General features: G+C 37.8%; 1 protein-coding gene across 1 annotated transcript; it reads left to right on the top strand.

Annotated features, from left to right (window-relative positions):
• The first annotated feature begins 1,356 nt into the window (after positions 1-1,356).
• Positions 1,357-12,556, top strand: LOC143229778 (uncharacterized). Its single transcript, XM_076462539.1, has 2 exons — positions 1,357-1,483; positions 11,576-12,556. Exons 1-2 carry the CDS (start codon positions 1,469-1,471, stop codon positions 12,245-12,247), a joined length of 687 nt encoding a protein of 228 aa, XP_076318654.1. The 5' UTR covers positions 1,357-1,468; the 3' UTR covers positions 12,248-12,556.
• Positions 12,557-13,181: the final 625 nt, after the last annotated feature.

The raw sequence follows: 13,181 nt of genomic DNA, 5'->3' as shown, positions 1-13,181 counted from the left end.
AAATGGATTCTATTTTGTTTTAATAGGATTTCGTTGTTACTACATAGCACTAAAGGGATCACCTTATTTTCAATATCTCATTTAAATCAGTCTGAATTTCAGAGAGGATTTCCTAGAGAACTTGTTTTCCAAAACAACAATCCATGTTTCGTCTCTTGACAGACGAGATAATGTAGAACGATAGTTCTCGTTATTTGTTTGGAGTTTTCACGGTTCCCTGTAATAGTGACCTTTTTACTATAGTCTTCACTTGTTTAAAACTGAGGAAAGACAGCTAGTCAACACCAACTAACGTCCGGCATAGCCAGGGATTTAGGGCTTTCGACTACTACTCTGTGAGTAGCGAGTTCGAATACACATTCCACCAAACATACTCGTATTTTCAGCTGTGGGAGCGTTATAATTCGACGGTCAATCCGACTATTCGTTGGTAAAAAGAGTAACCCAAAAATTGGCGGTGGGTGGTGATGACTAGCTGTCTCTTATTTAGTCTTTTAATGCTAAATCATGGACGACTAGCGTAGATAACCCTCTCGTAGCTTTGCGCGAAATCCATAACAACCACCATCAAAATTTTCGAAATTGACCGTTACTCTTATGACGCTCCCAAGGTCCCAGATTGTGGAGCGCGATTTGTTTCGGCGGCTGATCTTTTGAATCCACAGTCTGTTTGTTTGTTTGTTTTGGAATTTTGCACAAAGCTACTCGAGGGCTATCTGTGCTAGCTGTCCCTAATTTAGCAGTGTAAGACTAGAGGGAAGGCAGCTAGTCATCACCACCCACCGCCAACTCTTGGGCTACTCTTTTACCAACAAATAGTGGGATTGATCGTAACATTATAACGCCTTCACGGCTGGGAGGGCGAGCATGTTTGGCGCGACGCGGATGCGAACCCGCGACCTTCAGATTACGAGTCGCACGCCTTAACGCGCTTGGCCATGCCGGGGCGAATCCACAGTCACACACAACAAACACTAAGCAGCGTTCGGTTTGCCCTACATTGAAAAAAAAAAGGCGAATATAAAGACAAAATGATATTTTATTTATTTTTATATATCTTTAAAAGTCTTAGCCAGTAAAAGAATAATAAAAGAGACCATCATCTTTCTTCTGTAACACTTGAACGCCCGCTTGAAATCCTGACAACAATAATAGATATATTTAAATACAATTTTTTTTTTTTGTCTCATTGAGGTAGATATGAAATATATTTAATTATTACAAATAAGTAAAGAACATAAAGTTATCCAATTTGTGCTTCAACTCGTCATCAGAATTCTGCGGTCTTTGCGTTTTTAAAGCACATGCTGACGTCAACCCAACGTCAACAAATAACTAGCCCAAAGCTGCGCGTATCTGTGTTTTGCGAGAAAGCTCACTCATTGATCTAGTTGACGTCCATTCGTCGCTGTTTGAGAGTGTGTTCTACAAGAGTACAGAATCTAAGTCTAATTAGAGCTGAGTCGCCATGATGCATTTACAGGTGATGTTAAATTTTTATCATGTGTAATTTCCTTTGTTCTGGGATATTTATTCTAGAAAGCAAATACATGTATATATTTAATTTTTTTTGTCTCCACAAGTTTGTTATTAATTTACTAGTTTGAATACTTCCAGGAGGCACGGTGCAGATAGTCCATTGTGTAACTTTGCACTTAGTAATAAACAACAACAACAACAACAATAAAAGAAGTCATAGAAGTGATAATGTTTTAATAATTTGTGAGCAAATTTTCTTGTATTTAGGGAATAAAAAGTTTGTTTGTGCAAAGTTAAGCACAAAACTACACAGAAGGTCAGCTACGCTCTGCTCACCACGGGTATGGAAGCCCGATTTAGAGATTAAGCCCATAGACATACTGCTGTGCCACTTAGGGTGGGTTGGGGATTTTGATTTGGTTTTGAATTTTGCCCAGAGCTACACAAAGGCTGTCTGCGCTACCCACCTCTAATTTAACAGTGAACGACTAAAGGGAAGGCAGATAGACATTATCATTCGTTGTCTACTCTTGGACTACTCTTTAACCAACAAATAGTAGGATTGACCGTTACTCTTACGACTGAAAGGGCGAGCATGTTTGGTGTGACGGGGATTCGAATCCGTGACCATCAGATTACTGGTCGAGTGCCCTAACCACTTGGTCATACCGGACTCTTCGGTGAAACGAAAGGAGAAATGTGGAATATCCAAACTTGCTGTGATAGATCCCAGTGTTCACTATATATAATATTCATATAATAATCAAATACTACAAAGTTGTTGTTTTGAATTAAGCACAAAGCTACTCAATAGGCTATCTGTGCTCTGCCCACCACGGGTATCGAATACCGGGTTTTAGCGTTGTAAGTCCGCAGACATACCGCTGAGCCACTGAGGGGCATGAATAAGTTGTTGTTTTGAATTAAGCACAAAGCTACTCAATAGGCTATCTGTGCTCTGCCCACCACGGGTATCGAATACCGGGTTTTAGCGTTGTAAGTCCGCAGACATACCACTGAACCACTGGGGGGGGGCATTAATCAAATACAATAATTTTTTCGTTACTTAATGATCTAAATACATCGAGTCTCATAAATAAATACCATAATGTATATTGTCATTTAGCACGACTTCTTAGAGATTATTATTATTTCCAAGTAACTAAAGTTTAAGTTAAGCAAACATTGGGAAAAGTATGAAAGAAACTTGACAAATATGTAATGACTTGTAATTTTTAGCTTGTCCATATCATCTGTATGATAACAGAAATTTGAGTTTATTTCGTTCTTCAATAAACTTCAGATGTTATATTATTTTACAACATGCAATAAACTGTTCCATTTTTCCAAATGTAATATTCAAATAAACACTTTTTTACTGTTCAAAACAATAACATATCACGTATTCAATAAATACTGTTGTAAGCCTGATAGCCCCTACCAAGTGGCAAAGTGGTATGTCTGCAGAATCACACTATGTTAAAAACCGAGTTTCGATACCCGTGGTGGGCAGAGCACAGATAGCCCATTGTGTAGCTTTGTGCTTAATTCCAAACAAGACAAACAAGTAAATCTAATCTCTACCGTAATAGTATTTTCTCCTTGTGCAGTTCCATAACTAAGGATAATAAAACCTTCTTAAAATGTGATCTACTTATTTTATGGTCTATATATTCTAATATATTTCCTAATATATCAAATAATAATGCTCTTTAAAACAAGCTATAAATGAAAGATGTATTTTTTGCTAACTTTACAAGGCTTAAAATTGGTGCTTAAATCAATTGTTACTGGAGCACCATCTGTACTGGGCGTCCCTAACTTTAAAGTCAACACTCTGCTAACTCGTGGACTATTCTTAGCGGATATTGGAATTGAACAGCCATTTTTTTAATGCGCCTCGGATCAGAAAGTGCAGAGCGATAATTTTTTTACAGTAACGGGGCATGAACCATGGATATGTAATCCGGCAAGCTAGCTAATAGGTCACGCTTTACCCTAAATAAAAGGAAAGCTTCGGTAGTTTCAAACACACCTAAAAGAGAAAGTTTCAATCATTTTTAACCATAAGTATGAAAGAAGGTTTTGATCGTTTTCAACCATGTTTAATTTTATTTGTTTTCGAATTTCACGCAACTCTACACGAGGGATATCCGCGCTAGCCAATCCTAATTTAGCAGTGAAAGACTAGAAAGAAGCTAGCAATTCATCACCACCACTGCCAACGCTTGGATTACTCTTTTACAAAGTGAATAGTGAGATTGACTATCGCATTATAACATCCTCGAGGCTGAAATGGCTTTCATATTCATTTAGAAAGAGAGTGGGAGGTGGATGTTTGGGTGAAGTAGATGCAACAGTTCTCGCATTTACAACTTGGATAAAATAGCTAAAAAGTTTTAATGGGTGTTTCATTCTCAAAATTATCTACCCCTTTTCAACCAAAGTATGAGAGCTCGGAAATGTTGTCTAACATTTTAAATATGCGTTGAAAAACTACTAACAAAAATATTCTGTTGCAAGTTTTAACAAAGTATATGATAAAGTTTAATAAGAAAAAAACTTGCGCTTAAAATATTTTTTTACATATATTACATTGTTTGTTTGTTTTGGAATTTCGCACAAAGCTACTCGAGGGCTATCTGTGCTAGTTAATGCAGATTACGAAGCACACGCCTCAACGCGCTAGGCCATGCCAGGCCCACATATATTACATTAAATTAGTTTGAATTGAGAGTTAAACTGTATTTGGCCCGATTATAGAGCGATCTTGTGCCCGGCATGGCCGAGCGCGTTATGCGTGCGACTCGTAATTCGAGGGTCGCGGGTTCGCATCCCAGTCACACTAAACATGCTCGCCCTTTCAGCCGTGGGGGCGTTATAATGTGACGGTCAATCCCACTATTTGTTGGTAAAAGAGTAGTCCAAGAGTTGACGGTGGGTGGTGATGTCTAGCTGCCTTCCCTCTAGTCTTACACTACAAAATTAGAAACGGCTCAGATTTCTCCTCCTGATTGGGGGTTGTGCAGTAGGCTAACAATTTACTCACTTAAAAAACCAGCCTGTTAATGAATCCGCAAGCGATTGCGGCCCTATGTTCCTTCAGGGAATCGAGAGGCTTAATGTAATGTAAATAGAGCGATCTTAAATATAACGTGACCCTAGTTTGAAAAACTATGGGAAGGGAAAAAAATTGAGTGTCATAATACCCCTTTTCAAGTCCGAAAAATCAAAACTACAACTGAACACCCTGCGTGCAGATCAACTGCAAGAACTAGCGATGACTTTGATCGAATGTGTGACATGCTATGCCTGTGGTCGGGCGCAAGTATAAGACGACTACGAATTTTACAGCATAATTATTAATCGGAAAACATCGTCTTATATTCGGGTCAATACATCCTTTTACCTCTATTTGTTGAGTTGCTTTGTTTGTTTTAGAATTCCGCACAAAGTTACTCGAGGGCTATCTGGGCTAGCCGTCCCTAATTTAGTAGTGTAAGACTAGAGGGAAGGCAGCTAGTCATCACCACCCACCGCCCCTCCCAGCCGTGGGGGCGAGCATGTTTAGCGCGACGCGGGCGCGAACCCGCGACCCTCGGATTACGAGTCGCACGCCTTACGCGTTTGGCCATGCCAGGCCTCATGTTGAGTTGCTAACTTCGCTTCTAAATTTTGTGAATAATACATTACACATTTAACCTGTACCTACTGGTTTATTGTTATGAGTCATTATCATATTTTATCACAAAACACACGTGTATTTAATGAGAATACATGAGGACTGACAATACCAGTGATCAAAATCCAGTATTAGAGTCAGTATTAAAATAGCGTTTCATTAAAATACGCATAAAAATTAATTTTTAGGTCAATAGGTTCGTTCTCTTTTAAATACTAGTCGAATATTAAATTTTAATTTAGAAGTAATCACAATAACAAATTTTCTACATCTCAGGACATAAACAAGGTCAACAGGCAGATTTGTTTTATATTAATTATTATCATAAAAACATTAAAAACTAATACACACAAAAATAAATGAAATAATCAAGTGGCTATTAAAGTAACCTTTATGATTCCAAGGGTATTCCCGACTGAAATTAAATTAATTTTGTATTTTATAGAACGTGTACCAAGGATAAAACAAACAATAGTCATAAACACATGTTTGGCCCGACATGGCCAAGCGTGTTAAGGCGTTCGACTCGTAATCCGAGGGTCGCGGGTTCGAATCCTAGTTGAACCAAACATGCTCGCCCTTTCAGCCGTGGGGCGCTATAATGTGACGGTCAATCCTACTATTCGTTGGTAAAAGAGTAGCCCAAAAGTGGGCGGTGGGTGGTGGTGGCTAGCTGCCTTTCCTCTAGTCTTACACTGCTAAATTAGGGACGGCTAGCGCAGATATCCCTCGAGTATCTTTGCGCGAAATTCAAACAAACAAACACATTTCTTAAAGACCCCCCAGTGAATCAGCAGTATGTCTGCGGACTTACAACGCTAAAATCCGGGTTTCGATACCCACGGTGGGTAGAACACAGATGGCCCATTGTGTGTAGCTTTGTGCTTAATTCAAAAACAACAACATTTATTAAATAGTCTAAATTCGCTCTTTATGTAATTGTCACTATACACTTTTTCTCATTATCTTGAAGTTCACATATATTTCTTGAACTTCAATCCTCATATTTTAACCCTTTCTTCACTTCCATTGCTTTTATATTCAATGTGTTACAAAGCACTGCATGACAAATTTGTGTGACAAGAATGGGTCAGACCCTCAAATCTGAGGATTTAGCATCATCATATATGATGGAAAATTCCGTTTCTTTTTCTTTAAATTGTACCTCCTTTAGTAGTAAATTCCTTTAAACAAAACCATAATCTACACGACATTTTCTCACAGTTAGAATGGGAAATTATCCTAAAATGTTGTTTATAATGATTTTATTTAGATAAAATATAAACGCCCGTCATTTTGTTTCTGCTCTGATAGCCCTCATTAATCTGAAATTGGCACCGAAAAGCTAGTTTTATTTCTGTGTACTTCAGTGATTTATTATTAACTTCGATATTAGCTTTCGGACGTTAATCGCTCCAGCCTTTCTTACAAGAACTTCTAAACGCGTGGCTACTATATATAGATGACACATTGATCGCCGTGATAAAATTTACAGCATCGCTCAATAAACCTGGCGACGTTTATTATAAATTCGTTCTAAGTATAGAAACCTATATGGTCACGTGGTTAACATAAAACTTGTTTTGGAAGGAAGATAAAGGTAGAGAGTGCATACAGAAAAGAAGACACGAGAAAACGAAACTCAATGTATCAGTTATTAGAAAGCTACTCGAAAATACATGATGACGTGAACATGACGTAAGTTACAGGAACATATGTTACTTATTAATTGGTTAGATGAAGCAGGATATCGATTTTTCACAAAGAGTGAAGATTTGAAACCGGACTAGTGTTATGATGGAGAACACAGTGAAAAGATGAAAACTTAAAATTACAGAACCAAATAAAGGCTACAAATTTGATAAATTAAACCAAAGGAGAAGTGGTTAAATTAAATGGCCTTTGTAAAGCGTAATGATAATAAACAAAAAACAGTGATAGACTTTATAATATAAAAAACGTATGGCTATGTATCAGGTAATTTAAATAAAGATTCTTAACCAGCCATTCTTCTCTGTAAGTATGAAATCTACCGTTGCAAAACTGTAATGGAAGTGCTGATTACACCTGTGCACTTCCGGATTCAATTCTTCATATATGATTTATCGATTTCAATGTTAATACGTGTGTGTGTGTTTGATCTTCGTTTTTTCTCAAATAAAATTTACGGTAGTCAAAGTAGATTATATGTTGGATTACTACTGCTGTCACTCAAGGTAAGTTTCATTAAAATACCACGGGAGGGGCATTAATCAGGGACAACACGTTTTTTTAAGTATCGGTCACAACATTCGCTCATGTATAAAAATGCAATTAAAACAAATACAACACCTTAAAAGCTGGCTTCTTTCTATATCCACTTCATCCATATTAAAAGGTCCGACATGGCCAGGTGGGTTAAGGCGTTCGACTCGTAATCTGAGGATCGCGGGTTCGAATCCCCGTCGCACCAAACATGCTCGCTCTTTCAGCCGTGGGGACATTATGATATTACGGTCAATCCTACTATTCGTTGGTAAAAAGAGTAGCCCAAGAATTGGCGGTCGATACCATTCTAGGTATAAGTAGAATATAGGCCTGGTATGGCCAAGCGGTTGCGGAGCTTGACTCCACATCTAAAGGTCGCAAGTTCGAATCTCCATCACAACAAACACACTCGTCCTTTCAGCTGTGAGTGCGTTATAATGTTACAATAAATGAGTAGCCCAAGTGTTGGCGGTGGGTGGTGATGACTAGCTTTCTTCCCTCTAGTCTTACGCTGCTAAATCACGGACGGGTAGTGCAGATAACCTTCGTGTAGTTTTGCGTGAAATTCAAAATAAACCCTAGAATTTACGTTTCCTGGGTGAAAGTCTCCCTCCACAGGTGCAAATAATTTTGTCATTTAGTACTAACTTGATTCCGCAGAATATAGCGAATAAATTCATAAACTCTTGGCCCAACATGGCCAAGCGTGTTAAGGCGTGCGACTCGTAATGTGAGGGTCGCGGGTTCGAATCCCCGTCGCGCCAAACATGCTCGCCGTTTCAGCCGTGGGGGCGTTATAATGTTACGGTCAATCCCACTATTCGTTGGTAAAAGATAAGCCAAAGAGTTGGCGGTGGGTGGTGATGACTAGCTGTCTTCCCTCTAGTCTTACACTGCTAAATTAGGTACGGCTAGCGCAGATAGCCCTCGAGTAGCTTTGCGCGAAATTCAAAAACAAACAAACAAACATAAACTCTTCATTTGATCGACTTTTTCCTGTGGCAAATTTAGTTATTTTTTAATTAAAAAATGAATATATCTTCCGTCTTATTAGGCCCTGCATGGCCAGGTGGTTAAAGCCCTCGATTTTTAACTGTAGGGTCGCGGGTTCGAATCTCTGTCACCCCAAACATGCTCACCCTTTCAGCCGTGGGAGCATTATGACCTGACGGTCAATCCCACTATTCGTTGGTAAAAGAGTAGTCCAAGAGTTGGCGGTTGGTGGTGATGACTAGCTACCTTCCCTCTAGTCTTACACTGCTAAGTTAGGGAGGACGAGCGCAGATAGCCTTCGTGTAGCTTTGTGCGAAATTCTAAAACGAACCAAATATCCACCATAACACGTAGAGGTTTTTAGTTTTATAGTAGCTTTTAACTTTGTATTATAAATTATTGAACTTTTTGGAAAACGTTGGAGTCGTCAACTGGCTTTATTGAATCTGTGCATAAGAACTGTCAGTCGAATGTATTGGTATTTGTTTGTTCAATGAAGATTTCACTCTCAACTTTACCCATCTCAGGCATGATGTATTTATCACAATTTGAGATATAGTGGCGTTGTCAGTTGGTGGGTCAGTATTGGTTTAAAGTTTTGAATTAGGAGCGCTTCCTTTTTATTTATTCTTTTGTCGCTGAGCCTATTATTTTGAAGTGTTCCATGTTAGATTTTTCGCTACAGTCTTTACTTAAATGGTTGTAAATTCCAGAGTTGTTGGAAGGGCTGTTCTGCGCATGCTTCTTAACTGTGGTAACTAGGGTTCGAATCGTTGATCTAATGTATCGATTTCTACAATATGGACACATGTATTAATACACTACCAGCAATTTGTTTAAGACAGTTTTTTTTTACTACTTGTCTAATTGCATGATAGTACAAGTTATAAATTTTACCATTTAAGGAATGTATGTAGAATTTGAATTTTTTTTCCAAAAGCGCTAAAACTCATGTTTCGATGTCAATGATTGACAGATCACGGATAGCCCATTGTTAAGCTTCATGCTTATCAATAAACATATCTCCTCAGTCAGTTCATTTTATTATTATATATTTTATCATTTAGCACTGTGCAAATTTCATTAGGAGAATGGCTCTGATGAAAATTATATAATATGCAAGTGAAAGCTTTATTATAGAACAAATTCAGATTGAATTTGTCCACAATATATATCCTTTGATGATATGAATAACAGTTATGGAAATCTATTGGTAACGTTCTTAGTTGTTGCTCTGTTAGGAAGCTTGGAGTTAGGAAGTGTCTTCATTATAGTGGGGCCCGGCATGGCCTAGCGCGTTAAGGCGTGTGCTTCGTAATCTGAGGGTCGCGGGTTCGCGCCCGAGTCGCGCCAAACATGCTCGCCCTCCCAGCCGTGGGGGCGTTATAATGTGACGGTCAATCCCACTTTTCGTTGGTAAAAGAGTAGCCCAAGAGTTGGCGGTGGGTGGTGATGACTAGCTGCCTTCCCTCTGGTCTTACACTGCTAAATTAGGGACGGCTAGCACAGATAGCCCTCGAGTAGCTTTGTGCGAAATTCTAAAACAAAACAAACAAATCATTATAGTGTGAATAATAAGAAATAGATAAATAAAAAAACACAAAGAAATCTTGAGGTATGTGTAAATTATTTCACAAATGACTATAAAACGTTATTTTCCTATCAGGCTACAGCCAGAAGCGTTATTTTTTATGATGGAATGTATTCAGTTACCAATATTTTTGGTACATAAACGTCGTAGCATTAATGTACAGAAAAATAACCACGTTTTCATATATATCCCTCATAAAATACAAAGCTACTACTCTGAGTTTATGCTTATGCCCCAGTAGTAACGGAAGGTCACTTATATTTTAAAGTAATTGGTTAAATATAATAGATGACATTGGATAGCACTTCTTTTGCCACCAGAGACAAGCTGGCAATTCGGGAAACATCTGTATTTATGGCAAAGCTACTAAGGCTGTCTACATACCACTGTCCCTGATTTTGATCTGCTAATAAGAGGAAGGCAGCTTTCTATCATCCATCATTCACGCTAAGGGACTAATTGCCACTCTTATGACACGCCTGAAGCTCAAAGTGTGGGGAGCATTTTATGGAATCGTACGAGCTAGAAATTTATACCTTGACCACAGGGTCAACCCATTCTCCATTCAGGAAACAATCGTAACTATTATAATAATCGTGACACGTTTTTTTCTTTTGAATTTGTATTTCATTTTTGATTAGTTTTAGAATTTCTTTCTTTAAAGTAAGCATCATTAAATCTTTTATGTTTTAAAATCTGGATACTAGATTGGTATTCATGAACATAAGTTTGTTTCTTTGGTGGTTCAGAAATACAAAAACTAAGGAGCTAGTTTTAAGTTGCTCTTGAGAAAGCAACATATGCGAAACAAATAATAGTTTCAGGAAATAAACGAATATTGTATATGGAGAGAACTACCAAAGATGATATTTATACATTAAACGTTTGGTTCTCATAGTGTATCTATAATCAGCTTTAAGTCAAATTTAGTTTTACGAACTGGCTGTTGGAGGATACACTTTTGCGCAGAAAATATAAACACTCTGGACAAATGAAGAAGCATCAACCAACCCGGACCTGCGAAAACACATGCACTAAGGATATTGCACTACGTTTTGAAGGGTTGGTAAGATGATATGGATCTACTTTATACTGATATAATGCACACTGAGGTATCCTATTTCTTAGGAAACGCATGGTGTGAGGACAAATGGAGCAGCATCGACCACACTGTACAGTAAAATGCACTGAATAAATAAATGAAAACAGAGCTGAAATAAGCGCATTTGATGTTGATTATGTAGATATATAAGTGATAAAAAATAAATATTTCATTTGTTTGTGTTTCAGAAATAAGCAATAGAGCACGTGGAGGTTCTATTTTCCTATAATTGTATTTATGAATCAGGACCTATATTCTCACAATTTCAGAGGTTGTTGAAACATCCTTACACTATTGTTCTTATGTACCAACTCAAACGTGAATCATAATCAAAAGTCCGTTTGAAAAATTTTTAGCCAGTAAATGGTGGAAAGTTAAAACAATAATGTGTATACATATACACATCTTCTAGTTATATATGCATATATAATTAAAAATAACACCAATATTTTCTTTAAAAAATCATCATTGTGTATTACAGAATCATCCTAGCTGTTCCCAAAAAAATGGATCAGGAATTCCCACGTCCCCTGAAGAATATTTTCATAATCAGAAGGTTTCTGAGAGAGATTTTCAAGCAGAGAAACGTTGGCAGTATCCAGTTTTTTGCGAGAATAAAATTGTTATCAACTGTGCAGAAATGATTTGCAACAACATCAACGCATCATCTTGCGTCAGTCCGCAAAGGGTTCTATCGCCTGATCTTTGTCATACTCACAAAGGAATGCCCTTTCTGTTTTATCCTGTCGAAAATTACGTTTCAAAACTGAATACAGAGGAACTTCGGCATGAGCGTGAAGCTCTAACAGCAAACCAGGAAAGAATGGTCCGTGGATCTCACCTTCTAAAATGTTTGAACTCAGAAGATTGGCAAGTTCTTGTACAAGATGAGCTTTCACAAGAATTTAATCGACTTCGACTCGGTTCAGTTAACCCAGAAATTGTTGTTTGGGAAGACAGTCAGATAAAAGTAGAAGGTCAACACGATCACGAAGGCGGAGACGAAAACAAGATATTTATAGCTCAATACAATCATGACACAAATCAGGAGCAGTCGTCGCATTGCAGTCTTTCTGTACCTAATATTACTGCTACAGACGAGAAGCGAAGACCTCCAATACCAACTTCTGCTGAAAGGGTTTTCACTGGATAAAATGTTGAATAGAACATTTTAGTGTTCTCATAAACTAAGCTTTCTTTGTGTTTAAACATGATTTTCTTTGAAAACGTAGAGCCTTGTTGAAATCGGTATCATAAAATAAAGAATGTGGAGCATTTTATTTAAACTAATAGAAGTAACATATTCTATTTCTTTAGAATTAATAACACACATAAATGTAAGAACTGTTTCGTTTATTTTTTATATACAAATTAATACGTTGAAATAACATGCTTAGCTGGCTAACATATATTAGAAAAAATAGCTTGTATATCGAAAAGTTATATAAAAACTAAAGTTGTCTTTCCGTTTATTTCTTTGTTTATAATTAAACACAAAACTACACCATCGGCTATCTTTGTTCTGTCCACCACAAGTATCGAAACAAAGTTTCTAGCGGTATAAAGCCGTAAACATACCACTGTGCTACTCTGGAGAGGCCCGGGATGGTCAAGTTGTTAAGGCACTCGACTTATAATCCAAGGATCATGGGTTCGAATCTCCGTCACACCAAACCTGCTCACCCTTTCTGCCGAGGGGGCGTTATAATTTGACGGTCAATCCCACTATTTGTTGGTAATAGAGTAGCCCAAGAGTTGGCGGTGGGTGGTGATGACTAGCTGCCTTCCGTTTAGTTTTACATTGCTAATTTAGGGACGATTAGCGCAGATAGCCCTCGTGTAGCTTTGCGCGAAATTCAAAACAAACCAAGCCACTATGGAGGGGGAATCATTTTGTTATCTTACTTTTTTTGGTAGATGTTAGAACAAAGCTAGGCATACCATTGAAAGGCTATTTGTTATTCTAGTAAAAACATACTTGTCTAGTTTTGAAATTTGCTGTCATGTTAAACCTATGGTCGAAGTTCGCTGCTTTACATTTCTGGAACCAAAATAATCATTTCTCTTCCGAAATTGATAGGAAGGTT

This window comes from Tachypleus tridentatus, chromosome 10 (assembly GCF_004210375.1).
Source record: "Tachypleus tridentatus isolate NWPU-2018 chromosome 10, ASM421037v1, whole genome shotgun sequence".
In the NCBI taxonomy this organism is placed as follows: Eukaryota; Metazoa; Arthropoda; class Merostomata; order Xiphosura; family Limulidae; genus Tachypleus; species Tachypleus tridentatus.
Note: the sequence above shows the minus strand (reverse complement) of the source record. Positions and strands in the feature narration are given on the sequence as shown.